This window comes from Globicephala melas, chromosome 5 (genome assembly GCF_963455315.2).
Source record: "Globicephala melas chromosome 5, mGloMel1.2, whole genome shotgun sequence".
Classification (NCBI taxonomy): Eukaryota; Metazoa; Chordata; class Mammalia; order Artiodactyla; family Delphinidae; genus Globicephala; species Globicephala melas.
The window spans coordinates 22,435,322-22,459,813 of NC_083318.1; the positions used below are offsets into that span (position 1 = coordinate 22,435,322).

At 36.9% G+C, this 24,492-nt stretch overlaps 1 protein-coding gene across 2 annotated transcripts in view; it reads left to right on the top strand.

The window, feature by feature from the left end:
* Positions 1-24,492, top strand: part of PRSS12 (serine protease 12) — a 69,127-nt gene that overhangs the window by 16,408 nt on the left and 28,227 nt on the right. For both annotated transcript variants that reach the window (XM_030863975.3, XM_060298998.2), the window contains exons 3-8: positions 1,250-1,428; positions 5,350-5,500; positions 14,475-14,653; positions 16,412-16,553; positions 19,815-20,011; positions 24,157-24,298. In XM_030863975.3, coding sequence (XP_030719835.2) covers positions 1,250-1,428; positions 5,350-5,500; positions 14,475-14,653; positions 16,412-16,553; positions 19,815-20,011; positions 24,157-24,298 — 990 coding nt within the window. The remainder of the gene's footprint in view (positions 1-1,249; positions 1,429-5,349; positions 5,501-14,474; positions 14,654-16,411; positions 16,554-19,814; positions 20,012-24,156; positions 24,299-24,492) is intronic.

Below are 24,492 nucleotides of genomic sequence, written 5' to 3' on the forward strand. Positions count from 1 at the left end.
GATGTAGAAAACAATCTTATGGTTACCAGGGGGTAAAGGGGGGAGGGATAAATTGAGAGATTGGGATGGACATATACACACTACTATATATAAAATAGGTAACTAATAAGGACCTTGTATAGCACAGGGAACTCTACTCAATACTCCGTAATGACCTATATGGGAAAAGAATCTAAAAAAGAGTGGATATATTTATATATATAACTGATTCACTCTGCTGTACGGCAGAAACTAACACAACATTGTAAATCAACTATACTCCATTAAAAATTAAAAAAAAAATAAAGAAAACAAGAACATTGCAATGGAGATGTGAATTACAGTGGTAGGTTACTAGTCTCTTGATTGATGAAAGAATGTAAACTATCCTTCTGCAAACATAAACTTCAGATAAGCTGACCTGATTCCTTCTATCATCTCTTAGAAGTCCATTAATAAAAAAGGATTGCACAATAAGAGCAGGGCGACCCAGCTTTATTGCTGTTAAGACACATTCATATTGTAGATAAACCCCAAATATTTACTGTTTGGTTAACGGAAGCTGTTGCATGAAGACAGTTCTAGAGATTATCATGTTATTCGGATAAGCATTTAATCTTTTAAAAGTGTAATACCAGTTTTGTACATATCAGAGTTAAAAATATGTAGATTATATGAGTTATTATCTTATGAATTGGTTTCAAAGTCTTGCTAGCAAATACTATATATAAAGTTTAAAAAATATGAATGGATTGCCTCTCTTGATATTATCTTGCTTAGACATGGTAATAATAATTGTTTTGAAAATGAGAGCCTGAAATACTGGAGTAGGAAAGACTCTTCAAGCATCCAGACTTCTTTTACATATCAGAAGGCGGAGCTTAGAGAGGCTTTAGAGTGATTTGCAACTGAGTTCAGACTAGAATCCAAGTCCCACTGGGCCACACGACACACTTCTTCCACAAAGCCATCCAGACTCCCTCTTTATTTATATCTGTAGTGTTTGCCCATTTTCTTCTAAAATCAGCCATAGATAGTAAAGGCACATGCCTACCATTAGTTATTCAAGATTAACTTAAAAGATTACCATAGGTAATCAATCCAGGTTCTGATCTGATGTTTTGATTTGCTTGAAATTTACATAATGCATTATGTTTTTCTTTTTCTTCCATATCTGTCTTTATTGATTTCTTCCATTTTTAAAAGTCCTAGTGCTTTGATAAAAATTAGCCTACATTTGATAAACCTAACCTTATCATTGTACTTACAGAGGTAAAGGAGTAGCAAGACAAACCCCATTTTCTGGACTGGGCCTTATTCCCATTTATTGGAGCAATGTCCGTTGCCGAGGAGATGAAGAAAATATACTGCTTTGTGAAAAAGACATCTGGCAGGGTGGGACGTGTCCTCAGAAGAAGGCAGCTGCTGTCACGTGTAGCTTTTCCCATGGTAAAACAAAATATTTATTCTCTTGCTTTACTGTTATTGTGGTTTCAGCCTGATTCCAGATGATAAAAGTGTCTCAGTTAAATCATTTCCTAAAAGAGTTTAAATACAGACCTAAGTGGAACCATCATAGTCTATCTCCAGTCTAATTAGATAGTCTTCAATAGGATTTCATCTAACAATTGGATTTCCATTTGACCTCACTTTTTACGTATTTTCTGTTTTATCTAATTTGCTTATAGAAATATTATATACTGTATATGAAAACACTTATTTTAGTAACGGAAAAATGTGATGGAATCAAGTTAAAAATCATCTTGAAACCAAACATAAAATACAGCAATTACAACAAAATATTCTCACTTTATAGAATGGAATAGAATCATGGTACCAGTGTTCTCTTTTGAGCTGTAGATGGCACATTTCATAAAACAAATTGAGCTTCCTTGGATAAGGGATCCTTCTAAGCACCATATACTAGGCATGAGGTGATTAGAGTATGGTTTCAGTAACAAGTATGCATATGTTCATGAGAAAGGAAGCAGAGGAGGGAATAGCTGCCTTTCACAATGGCGGATGGGTTTTCTGGGGTCCATGGTTGTTTTAATGTGTGACCACAACCTGAGGCTACCACACTGTCACAGTATCCCTTTTACATTTTCCTTGGAGACAGCAGCCTGACCAGATGTCCCAGGTCTTAGAATGCCAGCAGGCAGCGCAGGGCAGTGGTTTCTGTTTGAGTGCAAGTATCAGGGGAGGAATTGAAAAGTTTCCACTGCAAAACATACAGAGACCCAATTTAGGGTCATTCCTGTGAATTGGCTGGAAGAACCAGTGGAAATGGTACACGATATGGTACAGGTATGTGCTCAGAGAGCTACAATCCTTTTGTGGGTAGGCAAGGTGCATGTTACATCTTTTTTTTTTTTTTTTGCATGTTACATCTTGACGTCTTATAAGTTTTTCCTTTTCTTCCTTTGCCTCTCCACCTTTGGGTAATACTACTTTTGGCAAATACGTGTTTACACATTGCTACATCAGGGATGCTGTGAATTGGGCTAAACAGTGCACTGCGTTTTGTAGATATTGCTTGCATTCTATGTTCAACCCAATTGATAAAATATGTTTAAAATTTTTCAAGTCGTGAAGTAAGTAAAATCTTGAAAACAATCTCTTTTTTCCAGGATCTCTATCTACTTTAAAAAAACCTAATTCTACTCTCTGTGATCTGTCCACTTGTTTATTCTCTGGTTGCAAAGATAAATTTAAGGTTGGTTGTAAGCATATATAAAACATAGAAGGTTGAGATAAATTAGAAGTGAGAGTGAAAAAAGATGCTTTTATGGTAAATTAAATGAGAATGTGAAAGCAAATAGCTCAGCAAACATGGAGTCCATCTTAAGGCATAGCGGTAGACTTTTAATACAGTCTTTTAGTTTGGAATTTACATTTGGCGTCTTGGCATCTAGTACTCTTCCAACGCTTACAAAGTAGAAGATCGTGTGTGAGTACTGGATGTAGGAAATAGCAATCTAAATGAAACGTCTGGGAGTTTTATTTATCCATAAGTTAAATATGAGTCAATTACTTCACTGAAATCTTTTTCAAATGCTTTTTTTGTGTGTGTGTATTTTTTGGGAAGATGTGAGATGTTGACTAAATTTTGTCTTCGAGCTTCTCTATATTTTCACAATTACTTATACAACCAGTGGAAAAACTGTATGTTTTAAAGTAAAACATGACCTTGAAAAAAATGTAAGGTAATATGCGACAATGTTTCTAGGTTGTAGGTGATTTTAAATTTCCTCTTAAAAAATTTTGTTTTTCTGTTTTCTCCAAGCTTACCATGCAGATGGGGGGAGGGGAGGTAGAGGAGAATATAATAATTTAAGAAATTTATACATTTTTCCCATCATTTTTTCTATATTTCCCAAGCTTCTTAAAGGAAAAATAAATATAATAACACGCAAATTTAAGTTTATTAGCATAATTCAGTGATCAGTCATTATAAGAACCTAATATACAATATTGAGACCAGTTTTTTTTGTTTTTTTTTTTTTGCGGTACGCGGGCCTCTCACTGTTGTGGCCTCTCCCGTTGTGGAGCACAGGCTCCGGACATGCAGGCTCAGCGGCCATGGCTCACGGGCCCAGCCGTTCCACGGCATGTGAGATCCTCCTGGACCAGGGCACGAACCTGTGTCCCCTGCATCAGCAGGTGGACTCTCAACCACTGCGCCACCAGGGAAGCCCAGTTATGTTTATTAAACCTGTCTTTTATCCTTTTACAAATTACAAGTGTTAGTTGACTTATGTAAGAAAACTATATTACAAGTATTAGTATATGAGTAGATGCAAATGTGCACTATTCTAAATCCCTCCTCAAGTGTGATATTTGAATATAAATATGAATGTCTAAATACCATTTATTGACGCCACTAACACTGTGGAAGAATTAGGAGCACATTTCATGTGGATAAATGATGAACATTTGGCAAAAGAGTCAACTAAATTTCCTAATAGGGACCCAGCCTGTTCTGAAACTTTTACCATCTCACGTCCTTTATTCCAGAAAAATTAGACTGCCATACTGTTTCCCCAATACGTACGGCTTTGTGCTTCTATGCTTTGTTCATACTGTTCGTTTTGCCTAAACTGCACTTCCCCCGTGTCTGACTTCTGAAATCCCATCCATCATCTTGGCCCTTTTCAGCTACCAACTTCTTCAGATGAGATTCTCTAATTACCCCCACTGGTGAGCAAGCAGCCCTTCCACCTGAACCCCTGCAGGGTCTTCTCGATGCTGTCTCGTCTGTACTCATGTTGTCCATGTCCTGAGGCAGTATACTTCTTGAGGGTAGTGTCTGTGCAGTGCCTTTCTGCCTAATACCCGTTTAATAAACTGAATTGAATGAACAGATATTGCTAATTATTTTTACTTGTTTGGGATATCCTTTCTAGGCTTTTAGTTATCACTTGCCAATCCACTCAGTCAACAAATATTTATTACATGCCTCTGTATAGCTGGGTATCTGAGGTACACAGGCAAAAGGGAAGGGCATTCCCTGTGTCCTCAATTCTAGACCAGGATAAAGAGGGAGAAATTCAGGCACTTCCCTGGTGGTCCAGTGGTTAAGGCTCCGTGCTCCCAATGCAGGGGCCCCGGGTTCAATCCCTAGTAGGGAACTAGATCCCGTATGCCACAACTAAAAGATCCCACACGCCACAACAGCCAAATAAATAAATAAATATTAAAAAAAAAAAAAGAGGGAGAGAGAAATTCAGAAACTGATGAAGCTAGATAAGGGCACTGTAGACTACAATACGGAATTTGCAGTGGGAATCCTCTGGTGGCTCTTCACAGAGTATGTACTGATTCATACCTAAATGAATTTTCAATATTGTTTTTTGAAGGTGTTGGTTGTGATGTCCACCAACTTGTTATCATGTGTTAGATGTTAACTTTGTCTTGATTTCTATGTAAATGTAAAAATATTTCTATGCTGAAAACAAGTATCTAATAGACATAAGCGCCATTCTTAATAATTACATATTGGTAATGCTCAAGTTACTGTAAATAAAAAACCAATGCCACCACCACAATGGTGGCAGCAACCCCGTAAAAATCAAATGGGTTTCCAATAACTGCAGTTTTGAGTGTGTCTTTTCTGGTTTCTGAGGTCCTTGGGGGAAAGTGAATTTAGACTATTTCCTCTTGAGAGCTATTTGTATGAGCGTAATTCAAGTTGAGGTATTTTAATTGGTAGAGAGTACCATAAAATATATTAGACATGCGGGGGTATGTCCATATCACTTAATAAATATAACTTAATTATAGAGAATGGCAAAGAAATAAACTATACCTGATCTTCTCTCCCAGTGTGAATCCGTAGGTTTACTTTGTTGTTAATTTCACGTTGTGCAGGCCCTGCATTCCCCGTCCTACGCCTTGCTGGGGGCAGCAGTGCACGTGAGGGCCGAGTGGAGCTCTACCATGCGGGTCAGTGGGGGACTGTCTGTGACGACCAGTGGGATGATGCAGATGCAGAAGTGGTCTGCAGGCAGCTGGGCCTGAGGTTGGTCTTTCTTGTTCTTGTTTTGTTTTGCTTGAATTTTTGAGTTTATTATTTCCATACCCAAAGGTAGGTGTGTTTATTTATTTATTTATTTATTTATTTTTTGCGGTACGCGGGCCTCTCACTGCTGTGGCCTCTCCCGTTGCGGAGCACAGGCTCCAGACGCGCAGGCTCAGCGGCCATGGCTCACGGGCCCAGCCGCTCCGCGGCATGTGGGATCTTCCCGGACCGGGGCACGCACCCGTGTCCCCTGCAACGGCAGGCGGACTCTCAACCACTGCGCCACCAGGGAAGCCCGGTAGGTGTGTTTATATTGCAGATTTCTTTGAACAAATGGAAAAAGCCACCTTTTGATCTTTGTATTAGGCTGTAGGCTCCCTGAAGAGAACGGTTATGTACTCTTAGGTCTAACCTATTTGTATCTGAATTCAGCTGACTTTATATCCCTAAGAATCTAAGCCTTTTACCACTTTTCATCACGAGCCTTTACATTACTCCCAGGTAATGACTAGCATTGTCAGCTGCAGCGACTTAACCAGAGTCATATGATGAAACTAGTTGTTAGGCTTTAACTGAAGTTCAATTCCTTTCCTCCAGATACTGTCTAAACTTTTGACCTTTGCCTCCTTATTTGTGAGGTATGTGCTTAGAACAAAGGATGTTTATTAATGTAGGAAGGAAATAATTCCTGTGCAGGATATGGCAATGAAGCATGTGCGATAAAAACAGCAATATGAAAACCAACATTAAATGTTGCTTTAGTTGTGATTATTTTGGAATACTATGTTATAATTTTGGATCCTCTAACCCCTGTCTTTAGTGATGTTGAACATTGATATAGCAAGCCTAAAAGTTTCTCTAAAATTATATTAGGGAATCTTTTGAAAGTTGATATTTTACTTTAAATTAGAAAAAAAAATTATTTAGCATGTCGTGGCAGGTAGGGGTGGGTGGATGTGGAGCCTCTAAATCTTCTCTATGTATCATTTTGTCCATTTAAGCATAATCTTTGACACTAGAGCATGAATTTTGTACCTTGAACCATCTACAGTAATTTTTTTGCAATTGTTTTTGCAGCTGACCCCCCTATTTTTCAAAACTGTATGTTAATATTGAAGTCTTTTAAAGCAAAATAAAGACGTTTCAACATTTTACCTCTAAATACTTCAGTATGCATCTCTTAAAAATAAGAACATTGTCCTACATAGCCAAATTATCATTATCACAACTAATGTAAATGGTAATCATTCTTAAATTGTCTAATACCCTGTCATGCTCAAATTCCCATAGTTATTCCCACCATGTCCTTGACAGACAATTTGTCCGCAGCAGAATTTAGTCCAGGACCTTGCAGTGCATCTGGATGTTATGTCCCTGAAATCTCTTTTAATCTAGAACAGCCTCTTGTTTTTCATGACACTGTCTTGTTGAAGAGACCAAAACCCAAGCCAGTTGTTTTGGAGACTATCCCACCTTCTGGATTTGTCTCGTTTCTTCCTCCTGGTATCATTTAGCCTACTCCTCTGGTTCTTGTAACTCCTGAAATGGGAGGCTAGGTCCAACAGCTTGATTAGATCAAATCAATCAAGTATTTTGGCTAGAAACCATCACAGGTGATATGTTCTCATCTTGCACCTCATCAGGAGTCACAGAACAGCTCTGGTTTTCTCCACTGATAAGGATAAGTTTAAGCACTGAATTAAGGTGGCATCAGCCTAATCCTTCACTGTAGATTACATTTTCCCCCTGTAACTGATTCTGCAACCTAAATGCTCTTTCACAGTTTATGCATGGGAAAGGAATAAACATGCAAAGTCCTGTGTCCATAGGGCTTATAATTACTGGTGGTGTATGATCTGACTGGTATGATCATTTTCTTTGGATGGGTCAGGAATAGGGCCAACTAGCTCTTTTTGAGAAAAACTGTTATTAATCATTAAATTTTGAGACTAGATTTTCAAAACGTTCTGACTGGGTATCAATTTCAAGACCAATTTTTCTCAAAAATTTAGATGGTGTCAGAGTCAGCATAGCATAAGATTATGAGCATGTGCCCTGTACTCAGAATGACCTGAATTTGAGTTGTATTTCTGGAGATAAGAAAAATTGCAGGATATCTCTTAGCTGCAGTTTCCTCATCTATAACACATTTCCTGATGTAGAGTTTAGTGGTTTTAAAGCAGTTAGCACACATAGTAGGTATACAGTATACATTGACTATAATTGGGGACTTATAGCTGAAAGATGTTATTAAACATTCAAAGAAAAATGTTATTAAACATTTCAAAGTAAGCTGGACATTTGGTAGGAGATCATCAAACACCATTCCTCTATCTAGAACTTCTATTTAGTTAGCTGTATCTATGCATTTCATATTTTTAAAAGACTCTAATGTGGATATATGTGTATTTACTGTGTTACCAATTATGGTATCAGTGGTATGCTAATTGATTTTCATGTTAGTTACTAAGAAATCAATGTCTTTGCCAAAAATACAAGAATTTTAAGGGTATAGTAATGTAATATTTAACATTACAAGTTGTAGTATAGATTACTCTAAATTTAAGGTATAAGGGATTTATTATTATTTATATATTTCTGTGGGAAAAGGCAAGCTTTTGTTGCTTAGAAAAATGTGTAGAAAATTTAAATGACACTAAATTTTAGTTACATTTATAGTTATTCTAAAAATTCATGTTTTAACATAGAGTTCTTTCTTGAGAGCCAAATTTTCTTTTTTCACTCATATAAACTGTTGTTTAAACAAAGACCATGTTGCAAACAGGAGTCTACTACATGGAAAGAATGTACAGATAGAATCACAAGGAAGACTATATTAATGTTGAACACATGCGTGGGTTGAGTAAAGTGTTTACATCTTTCTCAGGCATTGGCTCACTGCTATCTTTTGTATGAGAAGATTTGTGTTCAGAAAAATGATTAAAAGGAAAAATATCTTCAAATATTCAAGGCAGCAAAGATCCTCCACAAGCCTATGTAATCACCAACAATCCAGCTTGGTGGAGATTTGTTTTTATTATAAGTACTCCAGGTTCTGAGCTGACATTGTTCGTTTGCTTTTCTTTCCCTTGATTTTATACTTCTCTCATACGCTTGCAACAAAGCAATATTCTGCAACTGCTCTTCCCCTAGAATTTGTTTTGCTCACTTAAAGGCACAGTACTTTCAGATGAAGTAATTTTTAACGTTACAAGGTTGATAGCAGACAGCATAATCATAGCTTATCTCCATTTATGATTTGTTCTTAAGCAAATTTCATCTCAGTCATACTTGCCTTGTCGAATTCCCAAAGGGAAACTACACCATGCCTCTCTGGAGTGCTAGTTACAATTTCTTTGTGAGATGCTGTCTTGGTTGACCCGCATCTTTTAATGGTGTCTGTAGATTTTGGTAGCTGGCAAGCTTCCTAAAACTCAAAAGGAATTACTGTACTTATGGTACTGAAATTTGATTAGCCTAGAACTCAGAGAAAGATGAGCAGGAAAGGAGGCAGCCTGATGTTAGAAAATTGAACTTGAGAATGCATATGTACACAGCGAAGTTTCAGGTAGAGACATTTTAATTGGAGTTCCTTTTGTGCACTTAACATTGAAGCATTTCCTATGTCTTTTAGAACTCTTAAAAGCATAGTGTAGAACTGTGACATCATATTTTATGTGTGGATATGCCATAATTTACATAAGAATTTAAAATTTTTGAACACTTTTTCTTCTTAGGTTTTTTTTTTGCTATAAAATTATCATATAGAACCATACTACTGAGTGGTCAGAATAAAAATTCTTCTGGTACAATTAAAAATGTTTCTTTGGGGCTTCCCTGGTGGCTCAGTGGTTGAGAGTCCGCCTGCCGATGCAGGGGACATGGGTTCGTGCCCCGGTCCAGGAAGATCCCACATGCCGCGGAGCGGCTGGGCCCGTGAGCCATGGCCGCTGAGCCTGCATGTCCAGAGCCCGTGCTCCGCGACGGGAGAGGCCACAGCAGTGAGAGCCCCGCGTACCGCCAAAAGAAAAAAAAAAAAAGTTTCTTTCTTTGTTCTCTTATTTTACTGTTTATTAATTTCTAAAATACTTTATAAACATTACTGGTATGTGGAATTATTGAGCAGGAAAGAGGCCTTATGTAACAAGATAAGAAAGTTAGGCCCTCTGAGATTACTCAAATCCCCTGAATCATACTGTGAGTGAGGGACAGAATCTTGAGATTTATGGCTTCCAGTGTAGGATTTCTTTTCTTTCATTTTACACTGTTTGCAAAATAGACAGGTGTTAATAAGAATACCTATGAATATAGGGCTGAAAGAAATAGGTAAGTCAAGAGAGAAAAGTTAATTGTAGGAAGAAACAATGCTGAACACATTGTAGACAGACTGTATTTGCGATGCCATAGCCGTCTCACTGAAAATGCCCCAGCAGACTGCAAGAGAGCCAAGTGTTTCAGGGTCTGCTCTGTAGCCAGACAAGCCTTACCATCTCACGGTGGTGTAATGCTGGGCTAATTATTAACTTCTGGACCTCAGTTTCCTCATTTGTAAATTAGGGATAATAACATCATGGGGCTGTAGGGAGGATTCAAAGAGTTAATACATATAGAGCTGTTAGACCAGTGTCTGGCATGCTGTAATCATTCAGCGTACTTCAAATATCATAACTGGAGACGGAGGGGGTTGTTTTCCAGGGAGAAATATAGGCTCTTTGATCATTAAAAATGAGCTTTTTTTCATCCATATGTTACAAGTGCCACAAACTGATATTTGCAGTCAGAGGACCAATCTTTTATAACCTAACAAGTAATTATCTGGCACGATAGAATTGCCTGACTCTATTCTGTGTCTATTCAAAGTAGTGGCTAAGCCTGGGGATTGAGTTAGTCAGATGGTACTATTTATTTGCTGCTTTTTTTCTATGGAAAACAAACAAACTTTATATGAATACAGTCAGATTAGCTAAGTAGGTTTAGGAATGTTTTGGGTAATGATCAGACATAGAATCAATTCAGTGTTTATTGGGGATTGCTGCTATGTAGGTCAAACAGCTTTACAGAAAATAACCTAATAACTCTGTGTATTGTATCAGAGAACCCCACAAATTTATTCTGCGGTCAGAGGGTAAGAGAGTAGGTAACACTGGGACTATTACTACAAATGAACTGCCGGGGCTGGTGTGGACATAATTTCCATAAAGGAAGGACAGAGAATACACAGCTTTATCGAATTCACGTAACACTTATTTGCCTTTAACAACCCAGGAGTTTTTTGTGTGTTTTTTTTTTATTTTATTTATTTATTTTTGGCTGTGTTGGGTCTTTGTTTCCGTGCGAGGGCTTTCTCTAGTTGCGGCGAGCGGGGGCCACTCTTCATCGCGGTGCGCGGGCCTCTCATTGTCACGGCCTCTCTTGTTGTGGAGCACAGGCTCCAGATGCGCAGGCTCAGTAGTTGTGGCTCACGGGCCTAGTTGCCCCGCGGCATGTGGGATCTTCCCGGACTGGGGCACGAACCCGTGTCCCCTGCATTGGCAGGCAGGTTCTCAACCACTGCACCACCAGGGAAGCCCCCAACCCATGAGTTTTATGTTGTTTCCCTAGTATTGCACGGTCTCTTGAAGGGCAGAGTCATCAATTTCTTTGGTATTCCCCTGAGAGCCAGCACAGTCCAGGGCACCAGGAAATACTAGTGCCTGGCTGAAAGAATGTGTGTATTTATAAATATTATAATCTTAATTTTAATAGACTCAAAAATTAGCTAGGAAACCTACTTTGTTTTACATCATAGTTTCCTAGTCAGTTTCTTTTTTGGTTCTTGAATTTATTATATTAGTTTTTCTGATTAGTTTATTTTAATTAAACATTTCTGTGATCATTAAAATAATGGAAAATATGGAAATATATAAGGAAGAAAATAAAACACCCAAATGGTGTTTTAAGACTGCATTATAGGACTTCCCTGGTGGCACAGTGGTTAAGAATCCACCTGCCAATGCAGGGGACACGGGTTCGAGCCCTGGTCCGGGAAGAACCCACATGCTGCGGAGCAACTAAGCCCATGCACCACAACTACTGAGCCTGCGCTCTAGAGCCCGCAAGCCAGAACTACGGAGCCTGCGTGCCGCAACTACTGAAGCCTGCACGCCTAGAGCCCATGCTCCACAACGAGAAGCCACCGCAGTGAGAAGCCCGCACACTGCAACGGAATAGCCCCCTCTCACTGCAAGTAGAGAAAAGCCCACGTGCAGCAAGGAAGACCCAATGCAGCCAAATATTAAAAAAAAAAAAAGACTGCATTATAACATAGATGACTTTCCCCAGAGTCACTGTTTGGGGCTTCTGCTCTCCCATCCTGTGTCCTCCCTTAAGGAAGGGACACAGTTCAGAGGCAGTTAATCAGGCCTTTTGTTTTTTCCTAGGACCTCTATCCCATAATCTTTAACATATTTGAAATACAATATATTTCAGTTACTCTGTCCAGCCCATCTCAAGTCACTCCCAACTAACAAATATTTTAGGCTTGGTTTGTTATTTTTTTCGTGAGAATAAAAAGGCTTTAGTTTGTAAACTTTTAGCCTAAATATTTAATGAAAATGATATTAAGGATATGTAAGAATGCATTCTTATTGTTTTAATTTGACCATTGTAAGGTTGAGCATCTTACCATATGGTCAGTGGCCATGGGTATTTCTTCTTCTGTAAATAGCCTGTTCCTCTCCTTTGCCCTGTTTTTTTATGTTGGTCATTTTGTCTTTCATTATGATAATAATAAGTTATTATTTATTTCTAGGAGTGTTTTTTTTCTTTGATTGTGGTTACATTTTACAAATATATCCTCCAGCTTGTCTGCCTTTTGACTGATTATGGTGTATTTTGCTATACAGTAGTTCAAATTTATATGTGATTAAATTTAACTTTTTTAGTCTTTGTTTCTGACTTCTGGGTTTTTTATTTTTTATCTTGCTCAGGAAATTCTCTTATTACCAAGGTTATAATAACTATGTTCTTTTTATTTCATTGTATTACTTTTTAGCGATCTTCCTTCCTTCCTCCTTCCCTCCCTTCCCCTTTCTTTCCCTCCTCTTCCCTCCCTTCCCCTTTCCTTTCCTTCCCTCCCCTTCCCTTCCCTTTAGGTCTTTAAACCATCTGGAGTTTATTTTTTGTTTCTGTTATGAGTTTGGGATCAAATTTTATATTCTCTCATATTGGTCCCTGGTTTTCTTATAGCACCTAATCTTGGCTCAGTGAATTATACCCATTGAAATTTTCTTTAACAGATATTTTTCTTTCCTAGCATTTATCCCAGGGCAAAGATCCAAGGAGGCTGTTAATCTGCCTTTCTCCAAAGCTTTCCTATCTGGCTTCCCCATGACCTGCATTAGTCATCCTGTCTCCTCCTCCTCTGTTCTCCAACTTTCAGTGTTCTCTAAATCAGTTTCCATATTTGCTTTCATTAATCTCTTTCCTCTAGAGCAAGGGTCAACAAACTTTTTCTGTAAAGGGCCAGATATTGAGTATTTTAGACTTTCCAACTACTCAACTGAGCTTTTGTGTAGTGCAAAAGCAGCCACAGACAGTAAGTTGGGAATCAGTGTGACTTTGTTCCGATAAAACCTTATTTCTGGACAGTAAAATTTGAATTACATATATAAAAATTATATTCTTGTTTTGGTTGTAAATTCTTAAGATAGTTATAATGTTATAAGAAAAGGGCAACTTAAATAATGGGGAATAGATGCAGAATCATTGAAAAACAAACTGCAAGTATAAATGCTCTAGTCTAAAAATTAAAAGGCTAAAAGCGGTTGAAGATGCAATTTCTGAAGTCATTAACCATTTTGACAGGCAATCGTGATCTTCATTTAAATCTGGGGTTCTAGAAGATGGTGTCACGTTGAATTGTGGGAGAAGTAAATTTAGTCAAATAAATTTGAGTGAAGAGATATTTGGCCATGAGTAACAGAGAACTGAAGATAACAGTGGCTTAAACAAGACAAGAGTTTACTTCTCTCTCAAGAGACCAGAGATAGCTCAAGGCTGGTATGGTGGTTCCACAGTCATCAGGGCCCCAGTCTCTTTCTTGCTTGCAGTTCTTTCATTCTCAGTGTGGCACCTTATGGACCAAGATAGCTTCTCAAGCTCTAGCCATCACCTCTGCCTAACAGTCAGCAGGAAGGAGGAAGTGGGACAAGGGTACTTCCTGGAAGTGATACATGACACTTTTACCTAAATGTTATTGGTCAAAACTTAGTCATATAAAATGAGTGCAGAGCTTCAATTTGGGATGATTAAAAAGTTCTGGAGGGCTTCCCTGGTGGCGCAGTGGTTGAGAGTCCGCTTGCCGATGCAGGGGACGCGGGTTCGTGCCCCGGTCTGGGAGGATCCCACATGCCGCGGAGCGGCTGGACCCGTGAGCCATGGCCGCTGAGCCTGCACGTCCGGAGCCTGTGCTCTGCAATGGGAGAGGCCACAACAGTGAGAGGCCCGCGTACCGCAAAAAAAAAAAAAAAAAAAAGTTCTGGAGATGGATGCTAGTGGTAGTTGCACAACAAGGTGAATGTACTTAGTGCCACTGAACTGTACACTTAAAAATGGTTAAAATGGTAAATTTTATGTTATGCATATTTTAAAACAAACAAACAAACAAACTTCACTGTAAGGAAGGGAGGGTGGGAAATGTGGTCTTTATTCTGGATAGCCATTGTCCTCCTCAAACTCTGAGGTTCCATTACTAATGAAGAAAAGGGGAGTAAATATTGGAGAATAACTAGCAGTCCTGGAAAGATTTGTGTTAGCTGAAAATATAAAGATCAACAAACAAGCAAACAAAAAAGAAATAGAGCACATCATGTGTGACCTATGGAGTGAATTGATAAGGGAAATTATGAATTAATCATAATTTTACCTTTGCCAGGGGCAAAAGAAAAAAGTCAGACCAACCTTTGGTCTGACTTATGTTCTTATGTTTGTTCAGCGGCATTGCCAAAGCATGGAATCAGGCATATTTTGGGGAAGGATCTGGCCCAGTGATGTTGGATGAAGTACGCTGCACTGGGAACGAGCTTTCTATTGAGCAGTGTCCAAAGAGTTCCTGGGGAGAGCATAATTGTGGCCATAAAGAAGATGCTGGAGTGTCCTGTACCCCTCTAACAGGTAAGAGCTTCACCCCATTAATCTTAACCAACTCTTGCCCCCAGCACCATTTGGGCTTACCTTCCCTTCTCCTCAATTTAGCTGATATTACTAAATGAGCTTACAAATAAAGCCCCCAAATAAAACTTTAAAAAAAGGTAATACAAATGATATATTAAAATGCTATCTCATTCATAGATACTTCTGAATTTTTCAGTTGCAAGTTATACAGTCCTATAAAGCTAGGTGGGAAAATATGATCTTGTTGCAATATATAGTACCCAGTAGTCAAAATCAGTGTGCATTGATAAATTTCATGTGTTAGGTATTATAATTCTATATTTAGTCCATTCATACATTAACCTATCTGGATTCTAGGAATATGTTTGTAGCTGGTAAAACCATATTGATGGGATTGTTGATTAAAGCACACTATTAAAGAACCAAGTTACCTTTGCTGTGCTCAATATTCAAACTATTCCAAATCACAGCATGCTTGTCAAGATATGTCTTCTGTTGCAAGAAGGACATTTCTGAGTGCAAATGAGTGTATGTGTATGTACTTATATGTTTGGGGGGAAGAAGAGGGAAATGGAGAGGCAAGAGAAGTTGGGTCATCACAAATCTGTTGTTTCTATAGTAAAAAGAGCTTGAAGAAAAAAATTGGGGGCTTTAATCTTTCTTTAAAAAAATCAAATGAAACACTTCTTAAGGACTGTGAAATGCTGAAGTTCTACTTTTTTATTTACATAGTTCTATACACACTGTTGTTTTTATTAGAATAACACATTTATACACAATAGAAATAGAAAATTTACACCAGATTGTAAGCCAGAGCACTTCATTCTCTTGACCCTCCATTTTTTCCTCTTTCACATGAGGATAGTCTTGTAATGTTTCTGAGATGGTCAGATGAGATAATAGGTGTAACAGTGCCTTGCAGACGGTGAAGTTTTACATTTGTAAGTGATTCTGTTGCTAGGAGACCTTCATTTACTTTAAAAGATCCCAGAAAGTCATGAGAAGTATGACTTTTACCCAAGATTATTTATGTTTCATTTGGTGGGGGTGGTGTTTGGATTATTTTGGATGGAAATAGCTTTTTAATATACTTTTTTGGGAATAAATGTATTGTATTGTGTATCTGCTTAGAAGCTTTTTATGGAATTCTCTGGGAATTAATTATTCATTGAATTCACAAGGTTCAAATTCAGATTTGTATTATTGATAAAAGAACAAAGGGAAAACATGAACCCCAGTTTTGTAACTTACAAATGCCTAAGGAATAATAAATGCCTTGATATGATAGATCACTCTTTAACCAGAATAGCCTTTTCTGTCTCCATATTACAATATTTTTTCATTCACAGTTAAATTTTTGAACTATTTCCAAGTTACTATTTTTTTTAACTTTTAAATTTAAATGACTAATACTGCTCATACTTAAGGAGATTGAAGCCATAGGAAATTTCCCAAATATGATTTAATCTGGAAAAATCTGAATAACTACTTTGGAGTTATATCAGAATACGTTTTTCTACTTAGAAATAGGAGTACAAATAAAAAGGAAAGACTATTTTGTTAGGACAGATATGTGTTATGACTTTTACTCCAGAAACAATCCAGTGACCTCAGGTCATTGAGCACAGTTCTAATGGAAGTTTAACGAAAGGCCTAGAGAGAGATCTGAGTAGGGTGATATTTCTCGTGCAATTAAAATGTTGTTCTACCTTTTTTCATAATTATTTGATTAGTCTCTATGTCTCCTTCTTGTCACAGATGGGGTCATCAGACTTGCAGGTGGTAAAGGCAACCATGAGGGTCGCCTGGAAGTGTATTACAGGGGACAGTGGGGCACTGTCTGTGATGACGGCTGGACTGAGCTGAATACATATGTGGTTTGCCGACAGCTGGGATTTAAGTAAGATCCATTGACAGGAGGCAGCTAAATGCCAAGTTATATTTTTAAGAGTCTCATTTTGTAATCCTTACTTGTAATTTCTATAATACTAAAAATATATGTTCACAATGATTATCTACCTATCTATTCTACCTACCTTCCTACCTACCTTATCTACCTTCTCTATATGGAAATTCAACAACAAAAAAACCAATAACATTTTCTTTGATGATGAATAACCATATCTTGCTGTTTATCTCATTTGCCTTTCCTGCCACCACCCCTCTTCTTTTTGTTATACATTTATTTATTTATTTGGCTGCATTGGGTCTTCCTTGCTGCACGTGGGCTTTTCTCTAGTTGCAGCGAACGGGGGCTACTCTTTGTTGCGGGGCGCGGGCTTCTCACTGCTGTGGCTTCTCTTGTTGCAGAGCACAGGCTCTAGGCACACGGGCTTCAGTAGTTGTGGCACGCAGGCTCAGCAGTTGTGGCTCGCAGGCTTAGTTGCTCCACGGCATGTGGGATCTTCCCGCACCAGGACTCAAACCCGTGTCCCCTGTACTGGCAGGTGGATTCTTAACCACTGCGCCACCAGGGAAGTCGCACCCCTCTTCTTGAATAATGGAGCCATGGATGACTTTTAGGTCTCATTGTGTCTTTTCAAGTAAGACTGTATGCTTTGAATGCTCAGTTTTATTCTGATGCTTCACTACTATTGGATGTTGTTAGTACTGACATCACTGTATCTAAAATTGCAGAGAAGTCCAGTGTCAAATGCTTTGGTATTACATTATTTCCTTTCTCAGAATGTGATGATAATTACCACTTTTATTTGAGAAAAACAGCTTTCTTGTCATGAGATGACCTTTAGAACTCACCCTTGACCTCACTCTCTTAAAAACTTGAGTATCACACTTTGGGCGATACATTTCATGTCACACACATAATGCATTCCAGAGTAAAGACTTAAGTTGGTTGAAGTAACTGCAAATGATGCCTTTGAGCTAATATCTGAATGAAACCCATGAATGCCCATTCTTTCTTGTTTTCCATATTTCTGTGTCATGCTTGAAGTAATTGTCTCATGCTTGAAAAAATGAGCAAAATTATTTCATTTCAGCTTGAGATAGAGCTAATTGAAAATATTTATTAAACCTTAAAAATCTGTTTTCATTCAAGCTAGGTATGACCATGTTTAAACGTATATTTTTAAGTTTGTAAAAGTAATATAAAATTTTAGAGAAAGTTTGGAAAATAAAGAAAATAAAAATCTACCCCTTAAAAAAAAATACCCCTCATTTTTCCATTCTTACACCATCATTATTATAACTTATGTGTATAACTTTATAACAGCTCTAGTAGTAGATATGTAATTTTTCTATTCATGTTTTTTACTTTTATATTATTACACAGTCATAATTTTTAATAACATAATAACTATTGAATGTTCATACTATAATTTACTTAATATTTAGATTAGTTTAATTTTTCCTGTTATAAATAATGACATCTTGAAGATATAGATGCATGTTATTGACTAATATTTTGAATTTTCATGGGCAGTGCAGTTATTATTATATAATTGTCAGGTCAAGGGGTATGGCATGCCAGCCAAATAAATATTGTTGTTTAATTAATAAGAATTACTCAAAAATATCATTTCATCTGAGCAAACCTCTGTTAGTCTGAGAACTGTATCCTGTTGTCACAAACTTAGAAAGATTCAAAAATACTATTATTTACTATTTTCATATTTTTCCTTATTAATTAAAACAATTGAGTGACTGATTTTTTTCCATATTTTATTTATTTTGTTTCACAAATACATTCAGTTTTTCTTGCATATACAGAGTATCAGAACTTAATGGTTTTAAAAATGTTCTCAATATTTGTTAAAAGTTCTAAATGTGTTAGAAGGTAGAATAAGCATGTGCTGCATTTACATTTTAGTTTATGGAGGAGTTTCTGAAAGAAAATAGTCTTTTGGAATGAGAAAGGGTGAACTCTGGGTTTCTTCATACAAATGAAATCCTCAAGTAAAGTGACCTCCTGCTGTCTGTTATATAGTTGATATGGACAGATGGTAATCACATTGATGCATTTTGTGGAAACATGGTATAAGTTGAAAGTGATAGCAATATGGGATTAGGGATAATTACTTTTCTATCTAAGACTTGATTAGTCAGCACAATAGAAGTCTTAGAATGACTCATTCAAAGTTGCATTGTTTTAATTTATTGAAATGTTTATCTTGTTAAATAAATTTAATAAATAAGTGCATGGTAAAACAATTAGGAAAATTCATGGGGAAACAATTAGGATAATTCATCTTTCAAACATAAAGATCTCTTCATATTCTTAGTACAGAAATAATAAAAACATTCAGTGGTGGAAGTGACTGACATAAAATTTATGAGTAAAAGTTTAATTATATAGACCGAGAACTGAAAGACACTTCAAATATCTTTTAGCCCAGGAATTTCTGGAGATTTGTTTGTATTCTACAGAACAAAAGAAAACAAAATTGAGGGGAGGATGAATGAAGGTAGAGACTGACTTAGTTACCAATTTTTAATTTTGCAGATCTTTCCTATTTCTATTAATACATTTAGGATTTTTTGTAGTGCAGTGTTACAAATAAAGTCAATTGAAACACAAATATATTTATAAACATCTTAAAAATCAGATTTATGTAACCTTATGAAAAGCTAAGAACATTGTCATTAATCTGATTTTGATGGGCTGAAATCCAAGTTTCATCATGGTTTGGAAATGGTGCTTGAGAAATCACTGAACCCACTTTTTATTTTGGAAGAGAGGATACCAAAGAGGCCTAGAGAAGCTAATGAAGTCAAATGAGCTTTGATGGCTCTTCAGAGGCTGATATAAGACACACATTCTTACTTTCTGGTCCACTGTGTTATTTCCATGGTCAGGAATTTGAGGTTTATCTCTGTCTGCATTCTCTGTGGTTGGTGGGTTAAATTGTAGACAAAACACAAGAATGGTTGGGGAAAAAGGATTAATTATCCACTAGTTAAGCAAACATTGTTGGTTAACTAGTGGATTAGTTAACCAACATTGTTAAGATGATCAAAATATGTGATGGAGATTTAGCAGATTTTTTTACTGCTCTGAGAACCGAGTTCTCAAGATAGGAGAAAGAACAAATACGTACCCTCTGAAGTCATGCCACTTAATTAGGTTGTTGGTTTTATGTTTTATGGTTCCTTGAAACAAGAGACAAAAGTTCTATGCACACTGTTTATTTTATTGCCACAGATATGGCAAACAAGCCTCTGCAAACCACTTTGAAGAAAGCACAGGGCCCATATGGTTGGATGATGTCAACTGCTCAGGAAAGGAAACCAGTTTCCTTCAGTGTTCTCGGAGACCCTGGGAAAGGCATGACTGCAGCCATCGGGAAGATGTTGCTGTCTCCTGCTACCCTGGCAGGGATGGACACAGACTGTCTCTGGGTGAGGTCCTGCCACAGCTCTTGAGTATCCGTATTTCAGTAGCCACTACACCTCTATCCACTGGTCTGGAATGTGAAGCATTTCTCATCTTTGTCTATTTTTCTTTTTTTTGTCTGTTTCCCCAAATGCTCTAATTTTTAGTAATTTGCATTCAGAGAAAAATAGTCTTTTGAGTCTTTCCACCAATGTTATAAATTTCTACTCCTAATTTTTCTTTACCTGTAAGCCTAAATTTCTCATGTATCTGAAAGATGGATTAAAGAAGTCACGATGTCCATTCCACAACTGATTAGTCACCTATTCTGCTTCTCATTTACCTTGAATTCTAATGAACTATTTGAAAAAGGATTAAAAATAAATCAGAACAAAACAATAGGTCTCTTTCCCACGCTCCATGATTCATTTCTTCTTTAGTCCTGAGGCCTTGTCGATCATTGGTTACCAACCAGCCTTTGCTCTGTCCTAACCGAGATCTTTCAAGTTTCTCACTGGGCTCATAGGTGGATTCATTGGAGTAAATAGCCCACCTATCTTCCTAAGATACCCTGTTACTAAAAATCCATTAGTGTCCTTTATTACTCCCTAGTTCCAAATTTCTTCAGACTTACGGTCGGATAAAAGGTACCTAGCTCATCTAACAGTCTTAAATATTTGTAGATGAAGGTCCTTTTGTGAGCAGAGAGCAAATAACTATATATCCTTGACAGACTTAACATCCAACAAGGAGAGCAGAATAAATATGAATGAAAAATATAGAGGGACATATTTAAAAGACATGCCAGGACTCTACCATAGCTCTATTTGTATCTATACATGTATTTTTTGGTGCATAGATGTTAAAATAACCACAGGTGGTTCTTAAGTTTCACCTCAGGCTTGAATCAGCCCTTTTTGTATCCTCCTGTTTTGAGACTGTGAAGCTGGAATCTTCACCTTATAAAATAATGGAACGTGTTGAATCCCACAGTATTAACTCTTTTGTGTACTTAAGTTTGTCAAGGTACGTGGTTGATTCCTCATTGTACTCTATCCTGTGAGATCATAGTGACTCACTGCACTAATCTAGCATTACACCAGGTAGAAATACAGCCTTTTACCCCATCCCTTATGGGTCATATTTTCAATTTTGTTTCTTTTTGTTTGTTCTCTTCCCTTGCTCCTTTCTTCTTATAAAGGATTTATGATCCTCCCAGGATTATGTGATGAATCACTGCATGTGGTTGGGGGAGATAGAGCCTATTTGCTAGAACTGGATCCTCTTAGCCCCAGAGAGCGGGTATTTGGATCATGGAGTGATATGTTCAGGCACATTCCATCAGTGTTCCAGGTGATGAAACACATACAGTTAGGACATCTAATCCTTTCAGTTCCCCTAAAAATCTTTAATTTTCCGAGGGTGATAATTGTTAATAAAATATGGGATCATTATTATGAATTCTTTGGTCCTAATTTTGGTAATATATCTATTAACCATTCATTTGTTCAAAGGATATTATATCTGAGCCAAATTATCCTTTTGGAATAGAATCAGATTACCATTTATTCATCCAAAGAGATCATTACTTTCCCACTTATCGAAAAGGACTGCATAACAAAAAGAGGAGATCATGGAATAGTGGTATAAACAACAGCATTTTAAAAACAATTGAGATTTTTTTACTTCCTTGGCACTGTGATAAGAGCTGTTAGACTATTACAGTTTTCAACTATTTGAAGGGTAACTTGTGGACCTTAACTTTAAATGTGAATGAAACTTTTCTCAAAATTAGTAGTAGTTCAATAGACACTTTCTAATTTTGGGTGTGTGGTAGATGGAATGCTCAAAAGCAATATTCTAGGTCAGTAAAAGTAATTTTAGTAAGAATGCAGTTAATGCCTATGTGAATTGGGGGAAATTTGTGGGATGGTCAATATGTAGATTTCTCATTTTAATACTGCTTTAATTCTAAAGTTTAGAGTATTAAATCTTAGCAGAGATTTCTTTCACAGTGAGAGTGTCTCTTACTCAAATAAAGTTTGACTTTTAATTTAATTATGCTAGATTTTATCTTTTTTCTAGGAAAAATATTATTTTCTTAAGATAATATATTAAATCAGTGTTACAGGAAAATTGAAATAAAGAAAATTCTACTGTGATCAGAGTTTGAGGTATATAATTAAAGATGCTGTATACCCACAGGACTGTTTAGTTTTCCCAAGCGTTTTATATTTATTTAAGATTTTAGAAATAAAGCATGTATATTATTATTGCCATAACAGATAGAACTTAAGCGGTAGGGTGGTATTGATAGAATGGCTTCTGTCATTCAGTTTCCCTTCAGGCATTGAAAATCCAATGATTTTATAAAATGGATGGCTAAAATTAGGTTAAGAATACTGTATTATTATTTTTACAAAGTATGCAACTTAGGCTTTAAAAACACTTTATCATTTTTATTTTTATGGTATGTGAAAAGCTGCCCATAAAACAACTAGGGTGGAATGTGGAGGTCTAATTCCATGTACATATGATTTCTTAATTTTGTACCAAAGATCTAGAAAATGTAAAAATTGAAAAATTTAAGAATTTCATCTGTTTAAATTTTTTCATTGAGAATCACTTTTTGGCCTTGCTCCTCTTGCAGAGAATCCCCAAATTTCAGATACAATAATAAGAAATGTTAAGTTTCAAATACACTGTGTTTTGTGACACACCTAAAACACCAAGATTTTCAGCTAATGTAAGCAGTGCATAGAGTAGGCACTTCACAAACATTTGTTGATTTTGACTTTGCTATGTTGATTCTGCTGTGATGCCTGTTCCACGAAGTATGATCAGGGACAGAAATTAGAGAGCCAGCAACTCTGGGGGCAACAAAGAAGAATCAGACGAATCAAAGTAGGATGTGTCCATCTTGCCAACAGTTTTTCCTTCAGTTAACAAATGTTGTCTAGTGATTACATATGTTGGTTTGAACACATATAGAATGATACTCTGTTCATTAGCTGCTTACTTCACCTCCTTGGTTCTGCTAATTTCACTGTGTTTGATGGTATTCCCTAAATCCTTATCAGTCAATCTTAAGGGCTCGGAAGCTGGAGACACTTCTAGTAACTAGGTAATCTAAAGTATGTATATTACTGTAATCAAGTATCACATACGGGTGGCTTAAACAACAGATATTTATTGTCTCACACTTCTGGAATCTAGAAGTCCAAAACTGAGGTTGTCCACAGAGGTTGGTTCCTTCTGAGGGCAGGGAGGGAAAGATCTGTTCAAGACCTCTCTCCTTGGCTTACAGGTGGCCATTTTATCCTATGTCTCTTCACTCTGTCTTCCTTCCGTATATTTCTGTGCACAAATTGGATTAGAGCCGCCTCTAATGACTTCACAATTCAACCCCTGGCAGTATGCAAGCCATAGTGAGGGCTTTTGATTAAACAAGACCATATTTATTGGTGTTGATAGAGATGTGTGAAAGACTCTATAAACCACTTTATTTGCATAATTTAGATAAATCCCAATTTGCTAGAGGTCAGTTTCTCAACTTTTACATCTTAATAATTTTTATGATTTAAGCCCTTCCTTTGGAATCCATAGTAAATAGGAGGGCTGAGATAGAAATTGTCCTTGTGCTTGCCTTTTTTTTTCTCTTCCATCATTCAAGTTACTCATGCATGCAAAGGTATATCTGAAAATCCTTCCTAAAAATCCTAGCTTTGGAGTATAAATTTCTAGGTGTGTTCATGGATAAGTGAGTAGGTGTAGAACAAAAACAACTCCAAGTTAATGTCTTTTACTAACTAGAAGTTAGTGGTAATAAAATAATCCACGATTTTACAGTGATATATATTCATTTATTCAAGAAACAGCTATTACATGTACTCTATACACTGTAATGCCAAGCACCGCTCCAAGTGTTGGGAATACAAAGTTAGACAGGATCAGCGCTCTGACTTCAAGGCTACAGAAGATATTGCCAAAGTAGATACAGTTTTTTTAAAAAATTGGTATCTCTCCTCTCTGTCTCTGTCTCTCTCTCTCTCTCATTGCCCAGCTGATTTTTAGCTCCTTTTACAAAGAAATAGTACTTTATAAAGTCTCTCATGCTTTAGTATCAGTTTGCTTGTTTTGGCTTTTCTAATACTTTTGAATCATGACTTAGGTTTTCCAATCAGACTGATGGATGGAGAAAATAAGAAAGAAGGACGAGTGGAGGTTTTTATAAATGGCCAGTGGGGAACAATTTGTGATGATGGGTGGACTGATAAGGATGCAACTGTGATCTGTCGACAGCTTGGCTACAAGTAAGGAAAACCTAACTCTATTTGGGATGTTCATCTGATGAAAATTTCTGATTTTTTTATCCTTGTTCTTGCCTAAAATTAACTTCTGTGATTCAATTGAAAATACTGGCAGCATGCTTATTTGATTCAGAATTATGAAGAAATACGAAGTAGAGTCTCTTTAAATTTTTCTATTTTCTCACAAGAAATATACA